This window comes from Ursus arctos, unplaced genomic scaffold, assembly GCF_023065955.2.
Source record: "Ursus arctos isolate Adak ecotype North America unplaced genomic scaffold, UrsArc2.0 scaffold_19, whole genome shotgun sequence".
Lineage (NCBI taxonomy): Eukaryota > Metazoa > Chordata > Mammalia > Carnivora > Ursidae > Ursus > Ursus arctos.
The window spans coordinates 44,047,507-44,075,481 of NW_026622863.1; the positions used below are offsets into that span (position 1 = coordinate 44,047,507).

At 53.1% G+C, this 27,975-nt stretch overlaps 2 protein-coding genes across 8 annotated transcripts; both read right to left on the minus strand.

Moving 5' to 3' along the window:
• Positions 1–43: 43 nt before the first annotated feature.
• On the minus strand, positions 44–9,495 carry ECH1 (enoyl-CoA hydratase 1). Its single transcript, XM_026482375.4, has 10 exons — positions 9,315–9,495; positions 8,698–8,905; positions 8,464–8,552; positions 2,395–2,519; positions 2,258–2,306; positions 1,996–2,060; positions 1,104–1,174; positions 944–1,015; positions 518–668; positions 44–334 (listed from the first exon to the last, which is right to left on the minus strand). The coding sequence occupies exons 1-10, from the start codon at positions 9,364–9,366 to the stop codon at positions 230–232; spliced, it is 987 nt and encodes a 328-aa protein (XP_026338160.1). The 5' UTR covers positions 9,367–9,495; the 3' UTR covers positions 44–229.
• A 2,512-nt stretch (positions 9,496–12,007) lies between these two features.
• HNRNPL (heterogeneous nuclear ribonucleoprotein L) lies at positions 12,008–26,367 on the minus strand. Of its 7 annotated transcripts, none has more exons than XM_048223741.2 (13): positions 26,277–26,367; positions 21,812–21,930; positions 20,959–21,196; positions 20,754–20,839; positions 19,844–19,940; positions 19,688–19,760; positions 16,230–16,301; positions 15,838–16,118; positions 14,652–14,773; positions 14,162–14,363; positions 13,192–13,249; positions 12,991–13,086; positions 12,008–12,401 (listed from the first exon to the last, which is right to left on the minus strand). In XM_048223741.2, the coding sequence occupies exons 3-13, from the start codon at positions 21,181–21,183 to the stop codon at positions 12,343–12,345; spliced, it is 1,371 nt and encodes a 456-aa protein (XP_048079698.1). In that variant the 5' UTR covers positions 21,184–21,196; positions 21,812–21,930; positions 26,277–26,367; the 3' UTR covers positions 12,008–12,342. The 7 variants fall into 7 exon arrangements, with proteins under 7 accessions (XP_048079698.1, XP_026338157.1, XP_057170349.1 ...); XM_026482372.3 differs by lacking the exon at positions 26,277–26,367 and adding an exon at positions 23,835–24,107; XM_057314366.1 differs by lacking the exon at positions 26,277–26,367 and adding an exon at positions 23,435–23,455.
• Between the last annotated feature and the right edge of the window lie 1,608 nt (positions 26,368–27,975).

The window sequence follows — 27,975 nt, forward strand, 5'->3', positions numbered from 1 at the left end:
TAGCTCCTTCTGCCTCTCCTCTCTTTCCAATAAAGACACTGGGTTCCTTAAGTTGCTTTATTGTTCGGGTGAAAATAAGGCCCTGGGCATGAGGAAAGCAGCGTTATCAAGTTAGAAACCGGGAGACCAAGCGAGAAGGCACCAGGCGACCATCTTCACTAATTCTCCTTCTCTGGATGAGGAAATGGCCGTGAGGTGGGACAAGGCCAGGTCCGGGGCTCGGCGGCTCTCAGAGTTTGGAGAAGGTGACGTCCTTCAGTTCCTGCTTCTCCATTGCAGCCTGGACAGACTTAACGATGTCCTGCGTTTGCAGCATGCTCATGTTCCAGGTGGCCTGGATAAAGAGGGTGGAGTGTAATGGCAGGGGCGGGGAAAGATTGGAGTTGGGCCAATGAAAAACACGGAAGAAACAGCAGCGCACCAATCAGAGGACAAGGGCTGCCGAGGGTTGCTGGGACCTGATTGGCCGCCCTGCCACCAGAGGACGGCTGCGATTTGGCTGGCCGCAGAGCCTTACCGCGTAGTTGAGGCCCTCAGCCACCGAATGGTTGCGGGAGTAGACCAGGTTGATCTTGGTGCTTTGCACTGCTACTGGGCTCTTGGTGGAAATCTCGGCCGCCAGGGTGAAGGCCGCATCAAGCATGCCCACCTTGTCGGGGAACACCCGGCTGCGGATGAAGGGAATCCGTCATGGGGGAGGGCGGGGAGGCCGCGGTGGGAGAAAGAGTCTCGCCCACGGACGAGTAAGTAGCCAATCACAGTAGAAAGCAAAAAACCGCCAGTGAAACGAACCAATCAGAGCAGGGCACTGGACTGCAGCGTGAAGAACTGACCACCCAGACAACGTAAGCCCCGGTGTAATCCCGTGAGGATACACCCGGACCCAAAGAGCCCGGTGCAGGTTGTCCCTTAGCTCTTAACCAGCACAGGCCTCGGCTCCTACCTGACCAGCCCACTGCTCAGGGCCTCATCAGCCATCATCTTGCGGGAAGTGAAGGCCAGCTCGTTGACCAGGCTGCATGAGGGAAGGGCATATCAGGGGCCCGCCGTCATCCTGGGTCCAGGAGATGCCCTGCGGTCCCCTCCCCGGCTCCTCCACCCACCTCTGGTTTCCGATGACTTTGGGCAGTCGCTGCAGCGTACCTACATCGGCCGCCAAACCGATGTCCACCTCCTGGGGAGGGCCATCATGTCAGTATTTGGTTTGTGCCCAATACTGCCCCCTGCCCCCACCCCCAACCTCAGTGCCAGTGAAATTCAGCATCTGCTGCAGAGGTCCCACTCCACACCCACCTCAAAGGCTGCCCCCCAGACACCCCATTTCATTGCCATCCACCTGCTTTCGCCCATGTAGGTTCCTTCACCCTAGAACACAGCCCACCTTGCAATTCGTCTGCCTTCCCAACTCCTCCAGGCCGGTCACATCTATCTCTAGAGGGAAGCCCTCAAACCCTGCTCATCTGACTCCCTCACTGCCTCTGTGGGCTCCATCCTGCCTCAAGTCCTCTCCAGCCCTGTCCCAGCAGCAACTCCAGCTTCCGCCCCAGCCCCAGCCCCATACCCTTACCCACTCCAAACCCCACGTGGACTGCATGGCCTACCCTTGACTTCCTTCATGGCCAAAGTGTTACTTTTGTTTTTTAAGATTTACTTATTTATTCAAGAGAGAGAGAGCAAGCAGGGGGAAGGGCAGAGAGAAAGGGAGAATCCCAGGCCGACTCCCCGCTGAACTCGGAGCCGGATGCATGGAGCTCGATCTCATGACCCTGATCCGAAATCAAGAGCTGGACGCTTAACCAACTGAGCCCTCCAGGCACCCGCAGCGTTACTTTTTAAGGTTCAAGTCTGACTAACTCTTCCACGAAGCCCTCCCTTCTCACCCTCACTCTCACCCCCATCCCCCTAACCTGCTCTGCAGCGCCTCTGCCCCTGCCTAGCCACTTGTCGGCCACCTCTAAGCAGGGTCCGAGGAAGCAGCTCAGGGGCATGGCTCACCTTCACCTGGAAGCAAGCATCCTGGGCACAGTACCGGACGTCACAAGCCGTGATGAGGTCCACGCCTGCAAGGGGGAGGCCAGGGGCGTTGAACGATCCCAAGGATCGACCCCTCCTCCCAGGTGATGGGTTTGCGCCTCTGGGCAGGGTTCAACTAGCAACTGATCTGACGCTGGAGGTCACTGGCTGAGGCGGAGAGGCAGCAGCCAGCTGACAGGCGCCAGCCAGAGTGCCCGGAGGGGTGTGGGAGGCTCAGACTCACCTGCACCAATGCAGGCCCCGTGGATGGCGGCGATCACAGGCTTCGGGCACTGCAAGGGAACGGGAAGGGTGGGGTCAGGGCTGGTCCAGAAGAGAGGGACAGGGTTGGGGGGGTGCCCTGCCAGCCCCCCGGAGAACCTTCTCGATGACGTTGAAAGTCTCTTGGTATCTGCTGACGAGGCTACGGAGGTACCAGCTGATGCGGGCCACATCATCTCCGTGGGGCTGAAGGATTTCCGAAGCCATGTCCGTAAGGTCAATACCTGGTAGGGGAGGCACGAGGAGGCTCATGTAGCCTCCCACGCACCCCCTTCCCCTGTCCCCTCCCACAGCCCCAACTAGAGGTCAGAACTCAGACTTAGCAGATTCGAACCCCCAAACCACGACAGTGGAGAAAGCTGCTCACACAGGATCTAGCGAGGGATTGCATATGGGGGGTGAAATAAATAAAAGCTAACACGTATGGGGTCATTACTCCCTTTATCCTCACAATAAGCCCATGAGGTGGGTCCCACTACTATCTCCCATTTTGCTGGGGGGTAAACTGAGGCATGTGACATTTAAGTCACTTGCCCAAGGTCACACTGGCTTGTGAGTAGTGTGGCACTGGGATTTTAAGCCCAGAACCATGCACTGGCTCTAGAGGTCGTGCTTGTCACTATCACGCCAGATGGCGCAGGAGACGGGTTTTGGCATGAGTCAACGGTGGAAACGTTTCCTCAGGAAGACTCGAGATGGAGAAATTTCTGTGGCCTCCAACCGCAAGACAGTCTCAAATCTAACCTTTCCTCTACTAATCATTCTTGGAAACCAGAGGACCCGTAGTCTGGCTAAAATAGTTTCCCCTGGTCTCCCTGCTCCCAGTCCTGCCCTGCTGTTCCCCACACGCAGCCAAACAAACTCGTGAGCACGTCAGGGCCTTCTTCTCTTCCCTCCCATCTCACTTACTTGGAAGAAAATACAAGGTATGTGGCAAGACCTCACCAGCCCTTACGAACACCGTTTCCTGCCTGTTCCTTTGAGCAAACAGGCCTCCAACAGCTGTTCCAACACCACCACACAGTCCCTTCCCAGGGCTTTGTTTTTCTATATACAGCTCTCTCTGCCTAGAACAGTCCCTCCCCAGTGATGGTCAGAAGACTGACTCCAGGGGCATCTGGGGGGGGCTCAGTTGGTTAAGCGTCTGACTTCGGCTCAGATCATGAACCTGGGGTCCTGGGATCGAGCCCCGCATCAGGCTCCCTGCTCAGCACAGAGTCTGCTTCCCCTTCTCCCTCTGCCCCTCCCCACGTGCTTGTGCACACTCTCTCTCTGTCAAATAAATAAATAAAACCTCAAAAAAAAAAAAAAAAGACTGATTTTATCATTCTGTTCAGGCCACAGCTCAAAGGTCACCTTCTCGGAGAGGCTCCGGCTACCCTGGCTAAGTAGCAGCCCCAGCACCCTCTACCTCCCTCTCCAGCTTATCTTGGTCACTGCCCTCTCGTTATCACATAATTGTGCGCTTATCTCATTTAGTGCCTGTCTCCCCCTCTAGGATGTGAGCTCCAGGAGTCGAGTTCTGTCTTTCTGTCCACTACTTCATCCCCAGTACCTAAGCAGAGCCTAGCATGCAGCAGGCGCACAATAAGTGAACAATACAGACAACACTGAGCTGCCTTCCATGGGGAAGACAGACGAGTAAGTCAATACATTTTGTCTGGTGGTGACAAGTGCTGAAAGAAAATTACAGCAGGGAAGTGGAACAGAGTGTGTTGGGGTGTGTGTGTGTGCAGTGAGGGCTGCTGCGGTATTAAATGGGGTGGTCGGAGGGCACCTGAGTGGCTCAGTCAGTTGAGCGACTGACTGTTGGTTTCAGCTCAGGTCATGATCTCAGGGTCATGAGATCCAGCCCTGCACTGGGCTGGACACTGAGTGCAGAATCTGCTTGGGACTCTCTCTCCCTCTTCCCTTATAAATAAATCTTAAAAAAAAATAAATGGGGTGGTCACTGAAAAAGCAACTTTTTTTTAGAGGAAGTGTGTGCACGAGCAGGAGTAGGGGTGGAATGGGAGAGGGGCAGAGAGCGAGGGAGAGACAGAATTTTAAGCAGGCTCCATACTTAGCGTCGTGCCTGATGAAGGGCTTGATCGCACAACCCTGAGATCATGACCTGAGCCAAATTTGAGAGTTGGATGCTTAACTGACTGAAACCACTCAGGTGCTCCTGAAAAAGTGACTTTTGAGTAAAGATCTGAAGAAGGAGAGGGAAGGAGCTATAGGGATATCTGGGATCAGAGAGTTCCAAATGTCAGGAAGAGCCAGTGCAAAGGCCCTGTGGTAGGAACGACCCTGCTCTGTGTGAGGAGCATGGACGAGGCGGGGATCTAGGTGACGGGGCAGAATGTACAGGGCCTCACAGGCGAGGGGTGGACTTTGACTCTTACTCTGAGGGAGAGCTGGCTATGAGATGGTTCTAAACAGAAACATCCTCACTTTCTTCCTCCTGGGGTTAATCATTCTCATCCTTTTGCCTCTGAACAATGCTATTTAATAAACCCAAAAAACCATCCCCACATGTGGCCACACCCCCAGCCATCTGGGGCTCTGCGGCCTCCACAGCCTATTTAAATGAGAGACCCGAGGATTTTGGGTTCAGGGTAGAGCTGAATTTGTGCGAGGTAAATATTGGTAAGACAGGACTCCCCTGTGTGACCAAGTCCGGGCCACTTCATCCTATGGGCCTCAGGCTTCTTCTCCGTAAAATGAGGGTAAAACCACCCGGAGAGCTGACGGAGATGCAAGTACTGGAGGAAGCAGAGCCCCAGAAGCCCTTCAGGCCCTGCCTGTCACGTCCTGGTGGCACAGTTACTATTCTTATGCACCCCATCTCAGTGGAGGCCGCCTTCCACAGCACATCTGCGAGGCCTGTGTGACTCCACGGAATGCACACGGGCTCCCAGAACAAGCCCAGCCTGGCACCTTGCGACACCCCCTTTCACCGGCTTTTCTGGTTTATCCACCCCGCCCGGCCCTGCACACACCGGACTTTTGCAACTCCTTGAGATAAAGGACCAGACCGTGGTGTCCTCCCTCCCACGTAAGAACTGCTCCCTGCAGAGAAGGCCCCCATCTGGCTCCCCTGGGAACCTCTAAATGCTCCAGACCTCATTCATAATCCCAGCTCTGCTATTCGTTATTCAAAAGAGTAATGGCTACATCAACAAAAGTCCTACCCGTTTTAGGGGCACCTGGGGAGGCTCAGCCGGTTAAGCATCTGACTCTTTTTTTTTTTTTTAAGATGTATTTATTTATTTCAGAGAAAGAGAGAGAGAGCAGGAGCAAGAGCAGGGGGAGGGGCAGAGAGAGAGGGACAAGCAGACTCCGCACTGAGCGCAGAGGCTGATACGGGGCTTGATCCCAGGACCCCGAGATCTTGACCTGAGCCGAAACCGAGAGTCGGATGCTCAAATGACTGATCCACCCAGGCGCCCAAGCAGCTGACTCTTGATTTCAGCTCAGGTCATGATCTCAGCCTTGTGAGATCAAGCCCTGCATGGGGCCCTGTGCTCAGTGGGGAGTCTGCTTGAGATTCTCTCTTGTGCTCCCTCTATCCCCTCTGTCCTGCTCTCACATGTGCTCTTGCTCTCCCCCCAGCCCCCAAAAAAATCTCAGCTCTGCCATTTGCCATCTGTGAGAACCGGGCAAGTTTCTTCCTCTCTCTGGGCTGCAGTTTCATCACACATAAAATGGGGGATGATAATTGCACTTGTCCGGAAGGGCTCCAGGGAGAATTAATTAATATGTGTACAATGTCCAGACACTCTGCAGATATTAAGTAAGTGTGGGCTACTTCCCTCTTTTTCCCCCCTTAATTAGTGATTCCATTCTATCGTTGGAGCTACTAATTACATTGAGTTTCTTCTTTCTGGTCTTGAGAGTCTCGCTGTTGAAAATGGGACCAGACAGCTATGGTCAGCCGAGAGCTGAAAAGTGAGGGCCCCAGGACTGGTACCCCCACCAATGAAGTCTCATCATTTGCTTCTCAGGCACGAAGCTCTATGAGGATGAGGGCCGAGAACTAGGGCTGAGAACCAGGGCCTACCTGCCTGTTTCTAGATCCCTGGCACCCAGGAAGGGGCTAGCACTGCAGTGTTTGTTGTACAAACAAACAGATCAACAAAAGGAGAACAGAGAGAGGGGTAGAAAGTAAACAAGGGACACAAACATCAAGAAGTTGACAGGGGAAACAACCAGAAATAGATTGTTTACTGTCTGTCTTCCCCACTGAGCTGGCAACTCTGTGACGCCAGGGCCCAGGGCTGCCTCGGTCACCACCGAGTCCCCAGCACCGGGCTGGGCCCTGTGGAGGCAATCAGTGGATGTGATGCTGCCCTTCTGGTACAGACCTGCCCACATATGACAACGACGTGTGTTCTGGATCGACAAGATATAAACCACCATCTGATGCAACGGGGCAGATTCTGGAGGAAGTTATCACTTAAAAGAAGGGACTGGCACCCGGTGAGTAAGTTGGAGGTTTTGTTTTGCTTTAAAGATTCATTTATTGGGCGTCCGGGTAGCTCAGTCAGTTAAGTGTCTTCCTTCAACTTGGGTCATGATCCCAGGGTCCTGGGATTGAGCCCCGTATCAGGCTCCTGCTCAGCAGGGAGCCTGCTTCTCCTTCTCCCTCTGCCTCTCCCCCAGCCTGTGCTTTCTCTCTCTCCCTCTCTCTCAAATAAATGAATACAATCCTAGAAAAAAAAAAAGATTCATTTATTTATTTGAGAGAGAGAGAGAAAGAGAAAGAAAAAGCGTGAGCACAAGGGGCAGAAGGAGAGAAAGAATCTCAAGCAGACTCTGCACTGAGCTTGGAGTCCAATGTGGGGCTCGATCTCACAACTCTGACCTGAGATCACGACCTGAGCTGAAACCAAGAGTCGGACCCTTAACTGACTGCACCACCCAGGAGCCCTCTGAGTTAGCTGTTTTTAAAGTCTCTAGACTGAGGGGAGGCTGGAAGTTGTGCTTGAAGAACCAAAAAACAGAGACCAGGGTGACCGTCGCTGCTGGAAAGTGAGGCGGAAAATTCCAGAAAAGAGAGAGCCAGAGAGGGGAGCCCTAAATTCTGTGGACAACCTCTGCCCAAGTCTCTTGCTGACCCATGAACTATGCATGCAACCCAGCAAGAGATTTAAAAGCTGATTCCAACTGAGCTGCTAAAACAGGCAACTCAATGCTCTCTGGAGGTAGAGCATAGGACCCAGAGTTTCCACAACATCTTTCCATATCCCAGTATCCCAGGATATAGTCCAAACTTATTCCAAATGCAAACAAACAGGAGAATGAGACCGAGTCTTTCAAGAGAAAAGATAATGAACCAAGACTGACCCCAACGTGACCCGGATGCTGGAATCAGGAGACAAGAATTTTAAAGCAGTGGTTAGAACGATGATCAACAGTGCAAAGGAAAATATGCTTGTGATAATAACAAGCTATGAAACTCCAGGAGAGAAATGGCAAAAATAAAAAAGAACCAAATGGAAATTTGAGAACTGAAAACTCCAGTATCAGAAATTTTAAAAATCACTGGATGGGCTTCACAGCAGAATAGAGATGACAAAGGATTCAGTGAATGTGGTCAATGGAAATTATCCAGTCTGAAGAACAGGCCTGCGGGAAATCAGAAGTTCTAACAGACATGTAATTGGAAATCAGTTTGTGTGTGTTGACTAATTATATGAAAGCATGTTAGTATAATACACCTTAGTTACATTAAACACACACACACACACACAACAAAACTAGGGGCACCTGGGTGGCTCAGCCGGTTAAGTGTTTGCATTTGGCTCAGGTCATGATCTCAGGGTCCTGGGATCCAGCCCCGCATCGGGCTCTCTGCTCACAGTGGAGTCTGCTTCTCCCTCCCCTCCTCTCCCTCTGTGCCTTCTCTCTCTTTCTCAAATAAATAAATAAACTCTTAAAAAAAACACACACACACAACAGACTGAGAGTTAAGGGCCTTGGTCAAGGCCATGGATCAGACTTCAAAGTCCATCATCCTGTCACTTCTGCTGGACTCATTTTGGTATTTGAATGTTTTAAATTAAAAAAAAAAAAAGATTAAAGTGGAAGTTAGAAGCTGGTTGAAACCCTAATTAAGAAGCATTGCGCTATTGCCAGGAACACGGGAGACTGGCAGGGGTGGGGGTGGAGAGTAGCCGGTACCTGCACTGAACATCTTTCCTGCACCAGAGATCACCACAGCCCGACAGTCAGGGTCTTGTGCTATCTTGTTGAAGCACTCCACCATCTCTCTGGGAAGGGCAAGGAGAGAAAGGCTGTGTCTTGGAAGGGTATCCCTTGCCCTCGTGTCACCTGTCCCCCCACACCCCACCCCTGCCCACTCCCTCAGCCCCTGCCTCCTCTGGCAGGCAGGCCTCCATGATCTGCAGGCCCTACCTCCAGAAGGCTCTGTTCATGGCATTCCTCTTCTCAGGCCGGTTTAGCTGCACATGCAGGATGTGTTTCTGAGCAGCTGTCACCCGAAGGGACTCATAGTTGTGGTCTGGCGCTTCTCTGGGGGCTGCAGTGGAGGCCTCATCTTGAGCAATGGAGCTCATGGGGCAAAGGCTAAGGCTGAGTCCCTGGGGGGTGGGAGCCATCACTCCTGGAGAGACAAAGGAAAGAAGAGCCTTTGATGAGCCCAGGTTGGGAACACAGTGCCTTCAAGAGCAGAAGGCACACATTTCATCTCAGTAATGTTAGACTGGGGAACACAGGTCCCTAAGAAACCTGTTTAGGGGGATACAAACTTTCAGATTAGGAATGCACTTATCAGTGGCCTCAGTGTGAAGACTCCTTCAGACCCTTGATCATGGGACTGACCGCACACTGGGAACACTAAGCTGTCAGCCACCCAATTGTAAGACACAGGCTTACAGAATTAGGGAGCTCTTTGGTTGGGAGCACCAGGCACCCCTGTGTTTAAGGTGCTCAGACCGGTACCCGGGGCGGGCCTCCCCATCCTAACGGTGGCACGACAGAGCAATGGACTTCCAGAGGTCGAGGTGACTCACGCCGTATCAGCAGTTTCCGGAGACTGCGAGATGCCGCCATCGCTGCCGCCATCGTAAACTAGTAGCTGGACGGACTAACCCAACAAACAGGAAGAAGCCAAGGGGGCGGGCACGACACCACCATGTTTGGCGAGGGCACCGACGCCGCAGCCTAATAGCGGTGACGCCCGTCTTTCCGCCATCTTTACGAAGGGCAACCGGAAATAGCTTTCTTGGTTCGCCGACCGCCGCTTAGCAATGGGCCCTTTGCCCCAGTAGGAACCTGGCCCATTATTGCTGCTGCACATTTCATCACAGCGCTGTTTTATAATGGTAGAAAAATTGGAGACAGCGAAATGTTCAAGGACGTAATGGCTGAATAACTGCAGTCCTGCAATTTCGTTATCATGCGCTTGTACCTTGTTAACTGAAAAGAAAAAAGTTGTCTAGTACTAAGCTTACCCCTGCAAGGGAATGAAAACATAGAGGAGCCAACATTGCACGCTGTGTAATCTGTTTGAACTCTCACACCACCAAGAGGTCGGACTAATTTTGATTGTACACAGAGGAAACGAGCTTTGGGGAGGGAAAGTCACTAGCTCAAGGTTATCTGGGCTTCAGGAGTGCTGAAGAGGGGATTTACGTGGCTCTGAAGTTCATGTTCTTTTTTTTTTTTTTTTTTTTAAAGATTTTATTTATTCATTCGACAGAGAGAGAGACAGCCAGCAAGAGACGGAACACAAGCAGGGGGAATGGGAGAGGAAGCAGGCTCTCAGAGGAGGAGACTGATGCGGGGCTTGATCCCAGAACACGGGATCATGCCCTGAGCCAAAGGCAGACGCTTAACGACTGTGCCACCCAGGCGCCCCTAAAATAATTTCTTTAAAAAATAAAACTATTTTGGAAAAAGCCAGTTAACCCAAGAGCATCAAAAGTGCCATAAAATTGCTTAAGTACGCTCTTTAGGGAGATGTGCACCAAGGTGAACAGAGGCCTCCAGACAGATGGGATTCTAGGAAATACCTTGCCTCCTTAATGTGTCATAGACAGGTACGCTCTTTTGGAAAACAGACCCAGTAACTTCCATCAGCAGAGAACTGTTTATAGTTATCTATACAGTGGGAAGCTCTGAGGCCACTATGCAGACACCAACGTAAGAGAGGAACAACTTTAAATTTCTTTAAGATTTTTTCAAGTAATCTCTACACCCAACATGGGGTTCATACAACCCCGAGATCAAAAGTCACACGCTCTACCAATTGAGCCAGCCAGGTGGCCGAAGAGAATTTAAGGGCGTACATTTAGCATCATCAGTTGGTGTAAAGAAGATGGTTCTATATGGCTGTTTGTGCGTAGAGCACAGTACATACATAGAGGATCTCTGGAAGGAGATTCAAAACTGCTGACAAGGGATGAAAACTGGGTGCTGGCAGGCAAAATGGGAACATTTTCTTACGCCCATGATTGGCTGGACAACAAATCCTAGAGGATTTAGAAGTTTGTGGGTGCAAGGCAACGGTAGTTGCTCTTTTCCAGAGGTTGTTCGAAACTTACCCTGGCGAAGCAGTTTCATCATAAACGCCATGTGGACTGCAGATGTGAATAACCTGAGTTTAAAAACTTCACCGTAAATTCCCCAAGTGGGTTCTTTTTCTTTTCTAAGATCTTATTTTTAAGAAATCTCTACACCCAACATGGGCATCAAACTCATAACCCTGAGTTCAAGAGTTGCCCACTCCACGGACTGAGGCAGCCAGGCACCCCAGTGAGTTTCCAGGTGCACATGCACGAACAAGGCACAGTGAACCGTCCTCACTTGTTCTCCGCAGACTGCCTCTTCCTTCCAGCATGAGTCAAGGTCCTTAGAGTAGGCTCCTTCCACCTATAGCCCCCCCAGCCATACACACAAGTTCCCATCTACCACAATTGCAGAGTATCACATTGCTTTTTTTTTTTAAGTAGATACTGTGCCCAGCATGGAACCCAACACGGGGCTTGAACTCACGACCCTGAGACCAAGAGCTGAGCTGAGATCAAGTTATTGACGTCTTAACCACGTGCCCCAAATTGTTATCAGGCACCCCGAATTTATCTTTTAACTCATCGATTCCACTGCTAGGAACTGACCTCCAGATCTGTATCAGGGAAGCTGGCTTGAGGCATCTGTATGCATAGCAGTACGGTTTATGGTAGCCAGAAACTGGATTTTACCTTTAGAACCAGAGAGATCATGACATCCCCGTGAGATACTGGGCAGGGGTAAAGATAAGGAGGAAGCTGTGTGTGTGATAGGATACAGAACACTGTACAGCATAAAACATTTTGTTAAAACAAAAAAACAGAACTTTATGGGAGTGGGGAAACACACCAAAAATTGTTAAAAGGACTGGGGAGCAGACCTTCACTTTTATGTTTTATTTTGCACCTTATAAAAAAGAATTTACTTGGCAGGATGAAAGCTCCTTTTTTTTTTTTTTCCCAGCACCATTTACTTTTTAAGTGACTCTCCAACTAGATTTGGCTTGCTTGGGCAGAGCCCATGAAGAACGCCACCAGCCCTCCCAAATTTTCCTCAACACACTCAATTCCTAGTAGCATTCCCAGGCTGGGCCTGCGTCTGCCCAGCGCCGGCAGCTGTGTCCCAGCCTGCCTGCTCCTCAGCAGACCAGGTGGGAGGGAAGCGGGCACACCCTGGAATCCCAGTAAGCACAATGTTTATTTTCCAAACAATTTTATTGAAATGTGCCAAGAGTACACGGGCAGCACAAATGTATGAACAGGAAAAAAAAAATCACATGTACAGTAATTTTTTAAAAAGTGAAGGTTAATCTTGGGAGATATCAGGTCCCCTTCCCCTCCCCCTCCAGACTTCCAGCGTTTCCGTTACGGTTAAGCCCACTAACCTAGCATTTAAAAAAAAGGAATACAGAACTTTTGCCAAAAAAAACCACCAAAAACAAAACAGAAAAAAAAACCCAGAACAAAAAAAAACAGCATAAAGGAAAGAGAAATGTTTTCCTGCTCAGATGGGACTCTTCCTGGGCACCTATTAGGAGGCGTGCTGAGCGGTGGAGAAACACAACTTCAGAGTGTAAGGGTATGGACCATCTGCAAAGGAGAACAGAGAGACGTTTGGCTGGGTCCCCCCTCTCTGGAGGCGCCAACTACCCCAGCACCCTCCATTTCTGCAGTTCGCCTGTGGGGATCTAACTGGTCACTGCCCAACATGAGACTTACAAACAAGCCCAATACTGAAGGCACTTCCTCTCCCCCTGCCTTCAATTCCATGGAGAATCCCATTCCCAGCTCCTCAGGTGGCACAGGGCCCAAGTGGGCAGATATTCCCCGCTTGGTCAGATCAGCCCCTTTCCTGGGTACCATCTGAGCCAGCCCCTGCAACAGAACAGTGCTGGGTGTTTACTGGCAGCTTCTGACGCACAGAACGCCAGCCCCTGGAGAACAAGTCTCAGTAACCCTCAGGCTGGCAGAGTGGGTGGCGAAAAGCAGCCAGGCTGGCCCTCCCTCCCATGGGGACCATCCGGCTAATCTCCTGGCGACCAGGTCCCGCCTGCCCATGTCAGCACCAGTGAAGCGATCTCTGGGGCCCTATGCTGATGGCAGGAAGGATGGCTCTGGCCTGAAGCCAGCCCACCATCAGGCCGCAAGGGGCACGACTACAGGACACACAGATACTCACTTGGGTTTTTCATCTGGTAATGATTCAGGAAGCCCAAAGTCTCCAGGGCATCGCTCTTGGATTCCCACTCCAGCAGCCCAGAGGAGCTGCGTTCACCTGATCAGAACGAAAAGTCAGTTTTAGGCTGACCTGAGCAGGAAGCAGGGGGCCACCCACCTACAACCAAGGAATGGGGAAAGAAGGTGGGGGCAGTTTACTCACTTTTGCCTGAGAATACTTTCACAGAAGATGGCCGTTTCACTCCCAGCTCGTCGCAGATCTGCAAGATAGAAAACAGATTCAGAAACAGGAGTATCATGTAGCAGGACTCCAGCAGCCTGCGACAGAGTACCTACATTTTTCTGGACTTTCTTTTTTTTTTTTTTAAAGATTTTATTTATTTATTTGACAGAGAGAGAGCCAGCAAGACAGGGAACACAAGCAGGGGAGTGGGAGAGGAAGAAGCACGCTCCCAGCGGAGGAGCCTGATGTGGGACTCGATCCCATAACGCCGGGATCACGCACTGAGCCGAAGGCAGACGCTTAACGACTGAGCCACCCAGGCGCCCCTGGACTTTCTAAACTTTGATCACACAACATACTAAGGTGCCCCTCACCACGACCCAAAAAAGTTTTAGAAACACCGCTCTTACTATGTTTCTACTACAGTTAACTATCACCATTACGGTAGAAACTGCTTTATAAAATCCCCATCTGGGGGTACTGGCACTAAACAAATGTTTGCTGAACCAAAGAGAACATCTCAGGCCGAACAATGTCTGAAGTCCAATCCTGCCAGTCAGCTCTCCTCCCCCACTCAATGCCCCAGTTTCCTCTGACGAGGCCTGAACAGGAGCCTCCCTTCTGATGTTATCTAGGCACAGAAGGGCCTGACTACGTGAATGCTTTGAGACTGGACTCTGTTCACCACTCTCACCCAGACAGGGAGAAACCCTTTCCAGCAAATAGCAGCCATCTTAGCTTGTCAACAATGCACAGTACAACCAACTTCACTGCGCCTAGAGCTTTGGTGCCATTCTCAGCCTGTCTGTCCTGGTCCCTGCTGCATCCCCCGGGACCCAACTCAGGGCCTGGTGGAGCCAGGGCACAATAGGTACTCGGAAAGACTAAAAATAAATGGTTCATTCAGATGCAGACGACTGTGGTGAGGGACCAACTGCACTGCACCCACCTCGAAGAAGTTCTCCTCAGTCACCTCCAGAGGGGCATTGAAGAAGTGCAGCACATTGCTAGGGTGCTGGATGCGGTTCTTGGCTGCCTGCTCTGGAGTAGAGAACCGATTGTTCCTGGATTCGCTGAAGTCTTTATAGCTGCAGGACCCGTCTTCTAGCCCGTAGGACTGCCCGGGCATGATGGCCGGTTGCTTGGAGACACTGTATGGGGAAGGGGAGCTCTCTGTCAGACCCCAAGCCCTCCTGTCTGAAGATGGTGTGTGCCTCAGGGGACATTGCTCCACAGATGAGGCGAGGCCAACATACTTCTTCCCACTGCTTCAGCTGAACGTCGGGGAGCGTTCCCGCCACACCCCACTCCTGCCCCAACAAGCACCCAGCCTTGCCGTGCTCCTCTGCTGGGCCCTTTCCAGAGTGGCCCCATTCCGCTTCCCTTCTTCCCTCAGCTCTCCTCCGACACTCCTAAGCCTGAGGAGACTAAGTACCTACCAGACGTTCAGCTTCTGCCCGAACATGAAGTTGTTGTTGAGGTGAGTAATGGCCCGGTCCACAGCATAGCCATCAGCCATCTCCACCATGGCGGCCCCTGGCTTGCTTTTCATGAATTTCACCTTGAGGAGACCAGTCGTGATCAGTGCTCCTGCCCGGCTGCCAGGGACCTTCTCCCACCCCTTCTGAGTTAGTTAAAAGCGAGGAACTCCTGGCTCTAGAGCGAGGCTTCCCTATCTCCCTCACTTGTGAATGAGGAATCAGGAGCACAGAGAAGTGCGTGTGACACACCTACAGGAAGGGCTCAGCGCACCAGGCAGTATTTTTCTCACCTCAGGACACGACCCACGAGTGCATCACTTAATGAAGCACAATAAAAAGTGGGGGGGGGGCACACTGAGAAAACAAAGCAGACACTGCCACCAACGTCTGTGAACAGATGCACACGGTCTACAGTGCGGCCCGCGATGGGAAACACCGCCGTGGGTGACAGTACTCAAGGCAGTGAACGCGGCTTGACAGAGGCGCTGAAGCCAGCTTCTCTAGCACGAAGCCCTGCTTCCACATAAAGGTCTGTGAACCTGGGCAAGCTATTTAGCCTCCATGCCTTCACTGCCCCAACTTGTCTCATCAAAGATTCTAGTTAACAAGCAAGTTGCTCCGTGTCAAGTCCTTTCCACAGCGCCTGGCGCACGGAAGGCACGCTTAACCTGCGCTACGACTGCCACTGCCGCTGACGCCCGGGCTAAGCCAGGGGCTGCGAGGTTGGAGGCCCCAGGACTCAGCTGGGTTATGGAGAAAAAAGCCACCTGGTCAGAGGTGAACAGCCACCTGTCCCACAGGCAAGGCAGGAAGGCCCAGTGTTGCCAAATCATCTTTTCTCAAGAAAATCCTCACACGATGATCTCTGGCCACAACAGACCGAGTTTTGTAAATCACAAACATTCCTGTGACGGTAAGTATTAGTACTTTTATATGAAGAAGTCCTGCTTAATGCCCCCCGATGAAGAAACAACAAAAAACCCACGGTGAGGACCAAACAAAACGTCTGCAGCCGGTCGCCTGCTTCTTTGAGTCACCCTCTCGGAACCAGCCTGCTGCTAGCCAGGCTCCTTCCCCCACCGTGACGCACAAGGCTCGGCCCGCTAGGTCTACAAGAGAAGCAACGGACCTAACAGAGGCTCACCTTCTCCACATTGCCATACAAGCAGAAGACATTGAAGACCCGATCACAGTTCATCTTAGATTGATCCAAGCCATAGACCATGAGCACAGGGCTGTCGGCGTGAGGGCCATACTCGGGTGGTGGGGGAGGGGGTGGGGGGTGCCCATACTGGGGGCCGTAGCGACTTGGGCCCCGACGGTGACCCCCCACTGGTGGGCCCATCCTTCTCCCTTCGTAGTGAGGTGGGGGGGGCCCGTAGCCCTCATCATGGTAATGGCTGTGGTACCCACCGTGGGGCCCTCCTGGGGGGTGGGAAGGAAAGAGAGGGAGGACGGGTGAGAATTTGCGCGGCGGGCGGCGGGCAGGGGCACATGAGCCACGGGAGTCCACGGAGGGGAACCCCCTGCCCTCACCATATTCTGCGGGGTGATCTCCCAGGAGAGGGGGCTGTCTCTGGCGTTTGTTAGGGTTGCTGCCAGGGTCACCTGTGGACAGAGCAAACAGTTAGAGGCTAACCTGGAACAAAGGGGGTCACCCTCCTGACTAGGGGCTAATCTCAAAGACCTTCAGTTCCTGCAAGCCTAAGGCAAACCCACCCTTCCTCATCGGAGCTGCTGGGGCCTCCTTCCTGTGGCCTGACCCAGGGTGGGCATGAAGCCCAAGCCTCAAGGCTAGAGCCCACTTCCCGTGCCCTGCCCATGCCAAGTGGCTGGTTTCCTTTCTCTAAGAAGGATGAGGCCAGCTTCTGGGCTCGCTTTCTATCCTGCCCTGGCCCAAACGGGAAGCCCAGTTCTTGGGCCGTCGGGGAAACCTGCAGAGGCTACGGAAGCTGCTACGTTATGGAGGCCAAGAACAGATTTCTGAAACAACTCCCAATAAAGGGAGAGGAATTAAGAGCAGAAAAACCACCAAGGAAAGGCAGGGCACAAAGATAAAATCTGGCCCCCAAAGTCCCAAGGTTCTAGGAGCTCTAGGCCCCACTCTCTAGGCCTCTTCTTTCTCAACCCTGGTCTTCCCTGCCACTCCCCCTTCCCTCCCCCAAGTCACATCCAACCCGAGAAGAGGGACTGTGGGAAAGGATAAGCAGGGCAACATCAGAACCAGTTCAATTGAACAGTCATATACAAGGCATCGACATTCTCAGACCCCGACAATGGCGCAGATCCACCCCAGACCCCCGCTGCAATTCATAGTCGCTACATGAATTTAGCGCTTGAGTGGCAGACACTGTGCGAAGCGCTTTACAGACATCACCGCTTCGGAAATTCCTCACAACAACCCTATGAGGTAGGTACTATTTTAGCCCCGTTTTACAGATAAGGAACCTGAGCACTCAACTTTTAACTGAGCAGTTAAAAGACACTTTGGCCCAAGGTCACAAAGCAAAAGTTAGCGGCCGAGCCAGGATCTGAACCCAGGTCTGGCTGACTCCAAAACCCAGGGCTCGAGACCACTGCCCTTTCCTGCCACCCGGCCTGTGTTTTGTTTTCAACAATCAGTCATTACAAAGATGGAAAAGGGCTACTTACAGCAGAAGTACAGAGTACAATGTCCATTTGTCACAAAAAACAAATCTGTATTTTCTCTTACCATTGGACGCTTCAACAGTGAGTTAGCACAGTTCTGAAAGATGGCGTCCCATCAAACATACACTGCGACCCTGCATCACATGGTTTTACAGTCATAAATACAAGTTACGGTACACATCCGCTACAATTTTTTTTTTTTAAGAATTGTTTTAAAAGTCAATGTTTCGATTAAATCAAAAATGGCTCACAGATGTTCTGTCCTCAGAAGATACCAGAAAGTGGAAAATAAAGGTGTATGAAGTGGGTAGTGTCCGTGTTGTCAGCTCCTCACACTGTGTGCTGCAGTGCGGTGCTTCTGGCTGTGTAGCGCTCCGTGTGCGTGTCTCCTGGGTATGAAGTGTGCCAGTGGCCCCACTATGCCCGCGCTTTGGCCTTGGGAGCGCGCCCGGTTACCCGCCAGCAGGTAACTGTGTACCTCTGAGCTGTTTGGCTGTCTGGCTTTAGGTCTGTTTTGGTTTTTTGATTTTTTTTTTGTTGTGGTTTAAGTTTTTTTTTTTTTTTTTTTTGGTTTCTGATCTCCAGTTGGTGCAGATAATGTTGGCAGCCGATGACTGCGGAAAAAAAATATCAAAACAGAAAAGAACAAAAAAAAGGCCCTCCCCAAACCAAAGGACTTAAAAAACAAAAAACAAAAAAACAACCCATATGGCGAGGAATGGAGAGAGGATCCTATTGTCTTGGAGGCCCATGGAATCTACTTCGGTCTATGAACGTTCTCCGAAAAGAGCGCCGCTGGCTGGCTGGGAGAGCTCTGTTCTCTGTGTTTCCTACTTCTGTGTACATTCTCGGGTTCAAGTTTGCTTGGATTTTGACTTTTTTTTTTAATGTTTAATAAGAAAGCAGTGTCTGCTGCCATGTTGCGTCTCTTTCTCTCTTTGTCTCTGTCTGCCTCTGTCTCTGTGCTTGTAGCTGTTCCTTGGAGCGCGGTGTGGTGTTCTTGATGTAGTGAGCTCAAGTCTGCGGCTGTTTCTGGGGACGTGGTGCAGGCTGCGTGTTCTGTTCTCTCCAGGAAGAGCTAGTGCTTTCTACCCTGTGTGTTGGTGAGCAATGTGCAGAGGCAGAGCCGCTGAAGTATGGTTCCCGAGGGGTGGCGAAGCACCGCCCTCACTCCAGGCCACCTCCTCAGCTCTCGTTTTTGCCCCCCAGTCTTGGGGCGGCCAGAGCTGAGAGGCATCAAAACCAATGCACAGCCAGCCCCTGCCACTAGCCCCTGCCGGTCTGCACATCTTCTATTTATGTTCCTTGGAGAAGAAATGGTTGGTTGCCATGTTTCTGTTAGCGGTCATGTAATGCCATTGCCCGCTCTGGTACATTCACTCGGTCACCAATTTGCCTCTGACCTCTGGAGGGGCGGCCAGGCCCACAGCGCCCACCGTGAGGGTCCTGGGGAAGAGTCTAGCCCACCCTGCCCACTGCTTCCCAGCTGCGAGGGCGAGCAAGACAGGCCCGCTTAGGAATGGGGGCCTTTGGCCTCCCAGGGCCCGTGAGAAGTCAGCAACCGGCCTCCTCCCTCAGCCCGTGGCCTAGTCCGACGTATCAGACCAAGACAGACAGAGATGGACGGTCTTGCTGAGGGGGTGCCGCTGCTTTTCCAAAGGCAATCCTTGACCTCTCCCTCCTATCCAAGGCAAACCATTCTTGACAGAGTCTAGGAAGGGGGTTGTCCGTTTGGGCCCCCCGCAGAGATGTTGAGTCCCCGCTACAAGGGAGGTGAGGCGTGTCCGCCCTGCTCCAATCCAGGGTGTCTCACCTCCACAAGGTCAACTTGCTCAAAGGCTCTGCTCCAAGGGTCTGGGCGCCCTCGTCACCTCCCCAGTCTGCTCCCGCCCTTCCCCCAGCAGACCCTCTGGAGAGTGGCGAGCAAAAGAACCATTCTTGGCCCAGTGAGAATGGAGAGTCAGTGACCCTAGGCAGGCTCCTAGAAGGGCAGCAGCAGAATCCATCTGGGAGCTGCTACTGGTTTATAAACCATCGCCACACCCTGTGTTCGGCGAGGCCCTGCTCCCCAACCCGTCCAAGCCTCTGCCCTGGCTCTACACCCTCGGCCACGTCAAAGGGCCCCCAGCAGCAGCTAGAACCTACACAGGCCCCCTCATTCACCCTCTCCCACTGGAGCATCTTTTCCAAGAGCTGACCGCGCTCCCCCTCCCCCACCTCCCGGCCCTCCCATGTCCACAGGGAGCCCAATGGCATTACATAACCCTGAGCCCCGGTCTATGAAGTGCACTAGTCGAGTGAAGGCAGGGCGGGTGTGTTTAGAACAAAGTGGCCATCAGGATTACCTTGTCCACTGAGATTGGGGTTTGTGTAGTCCCAAGTATCCTGATCGTTCTTGAACACATTCAAACGTGTGGGCTGCAGGGACAAGACAAAGCTTGAAATCAGCCAGGCCCCAGCTCATCTGGAAGCTGACAAGGGCAGTCATTTCCTACACCTACCTTCGCATATTCAATCTTCAGAGTGCAACAGCCCGAGTAAATGTCAGCCCCATTGAGTGAGGCCTTGGCCCGCTGGGCACTCTGCACAGAATCAAACGTGGGTGAAGTTAAGGAAAGCCCCGAGACAGGTGCTCTTTGAAAAGGGTCCCAGAAAGGGAGGAGGACGAGGGAGCACCCAAAGACCATACTGCACGTGAGCTTTGGGGTTAGTTCACCGCCCACAGTCACTGGCCACTCGCACGGAAAGGGGCTGGAGTGCTGCCCTGGGTGGACACTCACTGTCCAGAGTTCCTCTGTCATCTGCACTCCCAACCCCACCAGCTCAGAGGTGGCGGCCAACTCCCTCTGCCACCACCCCAGGCTTTGCCCAGTCCTCTCTCTCTCATGCTGTGCACTGTGACTAAACCTGCATAATCTCTGAAACATCAACCGGATGATGCTCCTGCCCGGAACTCCGTCAGGGGCTTCCCACCACACCCTGACCATGTGCTTCACAGCACTGCCTTGGATGCCCTGCTCACTGCTTCCAATGCTGGCAGTGAACTCTCTCCCCCTTGCCAGCCGTGAAGTCTTCTGCTTTCTCCAACACTATGCTCCTGCTCACGTGAGGACCTTTACAGAGACCGGTTCTTCTGCCCTGAATACCAGCTCCTATCTCCTCATGGCAACAGGGTATTACCCTGCCGGATCTGCTGGTCGCTCCTCCCCTCCATGGCACTTTAGACTCTGAGCTTTCACACTACACGCCAGACTGCTCATTAACGATCCCTCCCATCAGACTAGGGGCTCTAGGAAGGGATCTGGCACCTGGCAGCCATCAGGAGCTCCGTGATGGTTCAAAGGATGGACCCCTGCAGAGCTTTGTGAGAGCCCCCACCTCAAAGAACACCCCTTTCCCAGCAAAGGATATTCCACCATGGCCTGGACTCCATTCTTCCGGAAAATAACAATTCTCTGGACAGGACCACAAGGGTTGCAGATAGTATAAAGAACATCCTGTAAAAAGCACACAGCCAAGATGAAAGGGCACTAGCAGGTCAATCTGGGTCAGGGGAGAGGATAAGAGGAAGAGAGAGCTCACAAAAGCATCTAAAAGAAAGCCTGTTGGCACGCACCGTGGTAATGGAATAGATTGGGTTCAGGATGGTGAAGAGAAGCACACTGTTGACGCTCCGGGAGTCATCCGAGTCCCCGGGGCGGGAGATCTTCTGGCTGGTAGAGTAATTGACAAAAGCTGGGTGGCCAGCAATGTAGATCTGGTTGTCGGCTGCGTAGTTCACAGCGTTGCAAGCCCCCAACACGTCTTCAAACTCCACCAACGCTTGTCTCTTTTTAGGCATTACTACCACATAACTGGCAGAGAGAACACATGTTTCAGTCCTCGAGGGAACAGAGACAAGAGTATGACGTTCAACTTTCCCTGAACGGACTTCTCTCTCTGGACTCCTCTGTACCTCCACCATGGTTTCCTGACCTGAACACCCTGCACCCTAAGTGGCAAAACAGGCAAGAGATGTAGCTGGGGCATCACCTCCTCTGGGAAGCCTTCCTTCCTGAATCCTCCTCCCTTGAGTCAGATGCCTCCCGCGGTCTCCTGGGTTTTCCTATCACAGTATTGATCACTCTGGGTAGGCAGCTGTCTGGGAGGAGCCCAAAAGCTTCATTTGCTACTCTATGCCCCGTACCTAACATGTGACAATAATACTCGATAAATGAGAGAATGCGGGCTAGAAGCTAAAAAATCAAAGAAAAGGAAAAAAAACCAACCCCCCCCCCCCAAAAGACATGGAACTTGCTATAACCTGACCCAAACTATAACGATAAAATCCCAGAGTGGAGGAGTCCCAGGACCTAGCCAAAGGACCCTGGGCCAAACTGGCCATGCCAGTCCCAACCAGAAACTAAGGACGCACAAGACACCAAGGAGGCGATTTCTATGTCCAAAACCATAGTCTCTGGGCGGAGTACCTGATGGGTCCAAATTCCTGCAAGGCCTCCACAAGGTCAGCTTCCACCACACCGTCAATCAAGCCCCTGATGTGGACAACTGGGGAGGCAGGGGTTTTGTGTGGGTCATCGTAGTTCTCCTGAGAAAGGAAGCAAGAACATAACTTCATTTCCTGCTGTACAAGATGGTGGCCCACTGCCCTCTGTGCTGTTGGAGACCCAATCAGATAAGAAACTTAAGTGTCACACAGGGCAGACAACAAGGGATGGCAATACAAACCAGTCACCCCAAAAGGATTTCGGGTCAGCAGAGCTCAGGCCCCGACTGGGTGGCCACTTGCCTATACCTCTTGCTGTAGCTTCTGAGAAAGGCAGAATGGAAAACAAGGCATGCCCCATACCTTACATTCCTCTTAGAATTTTTCTCTTCCCACTGGTCAAGGAAACGGGGGGAAAGATTGGGATGGAAAGGGGACAGCACTGGCAGGAAGGGCTCAAACAGTTTTCTGCTGCAGTCTTAATCACAACATTGTCTTGGAATGTTTCTTTGCCCTTTCCCTTGTGTAACAAGCCCAGCCAAGCATTACTGTTCCCACCACTCATCCCCAGGATCAGTCATGGTAAAAAAGCCCATGCATGCCGCAGAAGCTGTGAAAGCCACTTTAGTCTTTAATAACCCACCAAAATCTGTGGTGGAAAATACTGCCTAGGTTAGACTATGGAAAATCAAAATGAGAAACGTCCTTCAGGAAAAAAAGAAACTCCAACCCATATCACTAAAAACCAAGATGGTTCCCTCACAAGAAGTATCTTTCCACCCACACAGAGAGAAGCCTCTGGGAATCAGGAAGAAAGTAACTTTCTCCAAGTCTCCTGGGCTCTGGGCCCAACCTCCTGTTTGAGAGCCACCAAGCAGAAGTCCATGGAACAGGGGCAGAATTGGATTCTATTTCAGGAATGAACCACACAAACCACAGGAGGCACACCCGCCTGATGGTTACCAGCTCAGCGGTTTGGAGTTCCATAGCCCATAAATTCTAATCCCAGCCCCTCCCCCATCACTAGCTGTATGATCTAAACAAATTTACCTCAGCTCTACAAGTTCCGAAATATAATACCATCCTGTACCTCATACAAAAGATTTAATTGGAAGATTTAGTTCAAGTAGTTTTAAAACGTGTGCAACAAGGGCTGCCGCAAGTTAAAACACTAGAAATCACAGCTACTCCTGCAAATGGCTGAACAGGAGAGGAGGAGGAAGGAGGGAATGGGCTCCACGCCAGGAGGAACAAATGGTAGTCCTTTCCGACTAAGAGACCAAAGATCTCGAATCCCTTTCAAAACGCCCACCCTCAGGGAACATTTTGGTTCACCAAACCAACTGCACCCAGTTAACCCTAGGAAATTGTAAGCAAACTTGTCATGGTTCCGAAGCTTAGTTCAATTCCCAAACGGCAAAAAAGGCCTTTCACAAGCCCCTTTCTTCCGGTTTTCAAAGCCCACAAAAATGGGGACATATTCTGTTTTGGGGGAATATCCCCAAATTAGATGAACTCCTGTATCGACACAAACCATGACGTTATAAAGATTAAATAGCGATCGGCCAGATTTCCCCACTCAGGCGCGGAAAAGGCCACCACCCACCCGTTCCCGCTCACGCGATGCCCCCCCCCCGCCCACGAGGCCCAAGCAGAAGTGCGCTTGCGCGTGAGGACAGTGAATTAAACGATAAAGGGGAAAAAAACGGCCCGGCCGCGTGCCCGGCCCCACACTCCAGCCCGCGGCGCCTGCGCAGTGCGCCACCCGCAGCGCGAGCTCCTTCCTCCGCCTCCCACACCCTCAGCTTTGAATACCGCGCACGCGCAAGCTCCTGTCCTCGCGCAAACCCCGCCGTTTGCCCAACGCCTGCCCCTCCCCCACCCCCGTCACGGCGTGAGGGCCTGGGCGCGTGCGCAGAGGCGCCCCCCCTCAAAAGAATACCCTCAAAGTGGAAATTTTTCCGTCCCTTCCCAGCCGTCCCCGACACCTAGGGCCCTGGCCTCACCCCGCCGCCGCCGCCCGCCGCCCCGGCTCCTCCACCGCCGCCGCCGCCGTGCTGGTCGCCAGCGTTGTCCGTCTTGAGCCGCTTAGGGGCTCGGCCGCCCTCACTGCCGCCGCCGTAGTAGCGGCCACCGCCGCCTCCGCCGCCCGCCGCCGCCATCTTCACCATCGCTCCCGACCGCCTCCGCTGCTCGTCCGGCTGCTGCCTCTGCTCCAGCCGCCGACGCCGCTTCTCCGCCCGGGGCAGCAGCCTCCGCGACATGGCGGCGCAGAACCCGCCTCCCCCCGCCTCTCATTGGGGGAGGGACACGCCCGTCACCCGCCGCCCCCACCCGATAGGGGGAGCCACTGGTCCCGCCAAGGGGGGAGGGGAAGCCTCCGCACGCCTTGCGCGCCTATTGGGTACAGCCCACGCCGTTCTGCAGACGGGCCCGCCCTCGTTTGTCTGGGACACTCCTTATAGGCGATCGCTTTCTGCCAGTCATCTGGCTGACCCCGCCGCCTTAAAATAAACTCCAATTTGATAGGTCGGATTTCTGGCACGGCCTAGCCTTCCTTGGGGCACCTGATAGGAACGACGCTCCCCACTCGCCCCGAAAAGCCCCGCCTTCTTCCCACTTTCATTGGCTTCCTCACTAATCCATCAAACCGAAAATTCTTAGTGTTCAGTCAAAACGACTACCTTCTCGCGCCACTCCGCAAGGAGAAAAGGAAACCCCCTCCCTTTTGCCTCTCTCCAGTGGTTACTGCAGATGCCCATCTTCTGCGTCTCTACCCGATTAGTCAATGAAGAGTGGAAAGGGTCGTAGGACCACCGGTCGTCTCTGATTGGGTGAAAAAGGAAAGCCCGCCCTAAGCCGGCAGGCGTTCTTTTGGTGCAGTCTAGGAAGGGATCCGAGGCGAGAGCGCAAGCGCAAATAGGCTTTCAGGCGTCTCTGGAGGCGGGGCGACCCTCTAAACCAGCGGAAGCCTGGCGAACCCGAAGTCTTTATTGACATGCTGTGTGTGGTGCTGGGGGGGTGTTATAGCGAGGCAGAGGGGCAGCTGCCAGTGCGGCTCTGTCCCCACCGCTATAACGTATTCTTTTCCACCTCGAACACCCACAACGCCGGAGCAATTTTAATAACCCAAACTCAGCCCTTTCAGTAGAAAACTATTTGCCGCTGCCGAGGGTCTTCGGACCCTGTCAAGTTCGCCGGCGTCCTTTCACCGCTCCGCTCCACCTCTAAATGCAGCCATAAGAGCGCCTTTCAGTTTGCACAAAGGGAAGGACCTTTCATGCACTTCTCGACCTCTGCCCGCCCTTCCATCTAGAATCCTTTGTCCATCACCCCTCCTGCCGGAGGAATCAGTCCTCTTGTCCGCCCAGCAGTCTCCACTCTGAAAAGCCTTCCTTGTCCCAACCAGTCCCGACCCTAGCCTGCCGTGTGGTATTCACGCGACAGCCCTGATCTCTGCGGCTCGTCACAGTCTCGTGACTGTCTCTTTTCCGGCGGGGAAGTCCTGTGTGGGTAAGGGAGCGGTGGTCCCTCCCTCAGCCTTAACGAGGCTGGCCCCCTACCAAGCACCAGGCACAGCACCCGGCACAGCGCTCGCGCTCTGCAAAGGGGAGTCCTGCTGTTCTGTCCGCCGGGCCTGCCTTCCCTGGGGACGGGGTAGGTAGACCCTGAAGATAACGCCCTCCCTCAGTCTCTAGGGTCCAACGACGCCCAACAGCCGGAACCTAGGAGCGGGGCCGGGGGCTGAACCAGGATCCCGCGTTACGGGGCTGCCTCTTGGAGATGGGAGGGGAGACACTGCACTTAGGACAGAGTCGTGAGAAATAGGGGCGACTCCCCCAAAGATGCTTCGGAATCTTCAAAGGGGGTTCCCGAAATAGGATCCCTCGTGGAAACTAAGTTTGAAATGGGGTCAGTGGCGCTAAGACAGTGGGACAGGACTGGTGGGTTCGCAGATTTGGGGAGATAAGAAAGTTGGAAGCGGGCTGACGGGAATCTAAATCAGTTCGCGGTCACGCTGCGAAGATCCGAAAAGGCAGGCGGAACACAGATGGGGGGCGGCGCAGTGCCTTCGACACGTGATCCGTGCGACGGAAGGAGGCGGGGCGGGTCCCACTGAAGGGCGGGGTCGCGAGGTCCCGACGTCAGAGGAATGCGGTGGGGGGAGGGGGGAGAGGGGCCCCTCCCCTCCCCGCCCCCGCGCCCGGCCCGTACGCCCCTCGCGCCGACGCGCGCTGCCGGGACGCCGCGGAACGGTCTTCGGCGCGGCGCGTTCAGGGTCGCTCGCCCGCCCCCTCGCACCCACGGCGGGCGGCCCGGCAGTCGCGTTATCTGCACCGCCGCGCTCGCGGCTTTCGCCCCTCCCCCACCCCTTGCGCTCGGGCGGCAGGCGGTGCCTCCCACCCACCCCGCGCACCCCTCCCCGACCCTTCGCCCCCAGCCCCTACCAGCTCGGCGGCGAGCCTGGCCGGCCGTCCGGGATCGAAAAGAGAGCAGACACTGGGAAGTTTTGGGGGAGGGAGGGGCGGGCCTTAAAGGGACCACGACCTCTTTTCAGCCTGGAAAAAAAATAGGGGGTGGGGTGAGGTGGGGGGAGAGATCGAGAGTTGCTCGGCGGTTGAATGGAGGAAACAATGCCAGAAAGGAATGGAAAGACTGATGCACCGTTGCGTTAGGGCTCCGCGTCCCTTTTCCCCAAACACCCCAACCCCTCATTCCACCGCCCTCTTTCCATATCGGAAAGTCACGCAGTTGTTTGGCAGTCACGCCTCATTCCTCCTGGTCAGCCAAGTGTTGTGTTAGTCGAGGTTAATGTTGGGGTGCACATTGTACAGATGGGGAAATGGGCTCAGGGGACTCAAGCGGCTAATCCAGGATCCCCCAGCTTGTAAGTGGCCAGAATGGGATTGGTCTGCCGCTAAAGACGTGTCAGCACCGCACTGCAGTACCTGTTGTGGTTATGGGGGCTGCAATATGCAGTGCAGGGTAAGGGCGCAGGCTCTGGGGCCAGACTGCAGAGTTCAAGTAGGGAGCCTGCGCTTACCAGCTCTGTGGTCTTGGAAAGTGAGTTAGCCTTTTGGGGCCTCTTTTTTCCTCATCCCATAGGAGTATGGTAATGGCACCTGCCTTTTTTTTTTTTAAAGATTTTTTATTTATTTATTCGACAGAGTTAGAGATAGCCAGTGAGAGAGGGAACACAAGCAGGGGGAGTGGGAGAGGAAGAAGCAGGCTCATAGTGGAGGAGCCTGATGTGGGGCTCGATCCCACAACACCGGGATCACGCCCTGAGCCGAAGGCAGACGCTTAACCGCTGTGCCACCCAGGCGCCCCCAGTATCCCTTTTTTTTAATGGTAACATTTCTTTTCTTTTTTTAAAATATTTTATTTATTTATTTATTTGAGAGGGAGAGAGAGAGGGGAGGGAGCAGGAGGAACAGAGGGAGAGGGACAAGCTGACTCCACTGAGCATGGAGCCTGACACAGGGCTTGATCTCATGACCGGTAGATCATGACCTGAGCCGAAATCAAGAGTCAGAGGCTTAACCAACTGAGCTGCTTAGACACCCCTAAAATTTCTTTTAACTAAAAAATATTATATTAAAGGGCAGGGCGCCTGGGTGGCTCAGTCGGTTAAGCATCTGACTTTGGCTCAGGTCATGATCCAGGGTCCTGGTATTGAGCCCCACAGCCCTGAGTGCTCCCTATTCAGCTGGGAGTCTGCTTCTCCCTCTGCCCCTCCCCTGCTCATATGCGCTCGCTCTTCTCTCTCTCTCTCTCATGCGAGTGTTCTCTCTTGCTAATAAATAAAATCTTTTAAAAATATATTAAGGGGCACCTCGCTGGCTCAGTTCATAGAGCATCTCGGGGAATGTAAATTCAAGCCGCATGTTGGGTGTGGAGATTACTTAAAAATAAAATCCTAGGTGCCCCTGGGTGGCTCAGTTGGTTAAGCATCTGCCTTCGGCTCTGGTCAAGATCCCAGGGTCCTGGGAGCGAGCTCCCTACTCAGCAGGGAGTCTGCTTTTCCCTCTCCCTCTGCCTCACCCCGAGCTTGTGCTCTCTCTCTCACTCACTCACTCTCTCTCTCAAAAAAAAAAAAAAAACTTAAAAAATATATTGATTGGGTAACTTGCGAACAAGGTACAA

Bases quoted from the DNA above. Each gene is read 5' to 3' on its own strand.
- ECH1 (XM_026482375.4), bottom strand. From the start codon at position 9,366: ATGGCGGCAGCGATGGCGGCATCTCGCAGTCTCCGGAAACTGCTGATA. The intron at 8,906-9,314 runs GTGAGTCACCTC...TTGTCTCTCCAG, and splicing joins CCGGAAACTGCTGATACGGC to GAGTGATGGCTCCCACCCCC. The intron at 1,175-1,995 runs GTGAGCCATGCC...GGCCCTCCCCAG, and splicing joins ATGCTTGCTTCCAGGTGAAG to GAGGTGGACATCGGTTTGGC.
- HNRNPL (XM_026482371.3), bottom strand. From the start codon at position 24,092: ATGTCGCGGAGGCTGCTGCCCCGGGCGGAGAAGCGGCGTCGGCGGCTG. The intron at 19,941-20,753 runs ATATCCTTTGCT...AACTTCACCCAC, and splicing joins GGAGTCCAGGCCATGGTGGA to GTTTGATTCTGTGCAGAGTG. The intron at 12,402-12,990 runs GTGAGTATCTGT...TCTCCTTTGCAG, and splicing joins TTACCAGATGAAAAACCCAA to ATGGTCCATACCCTTACACT.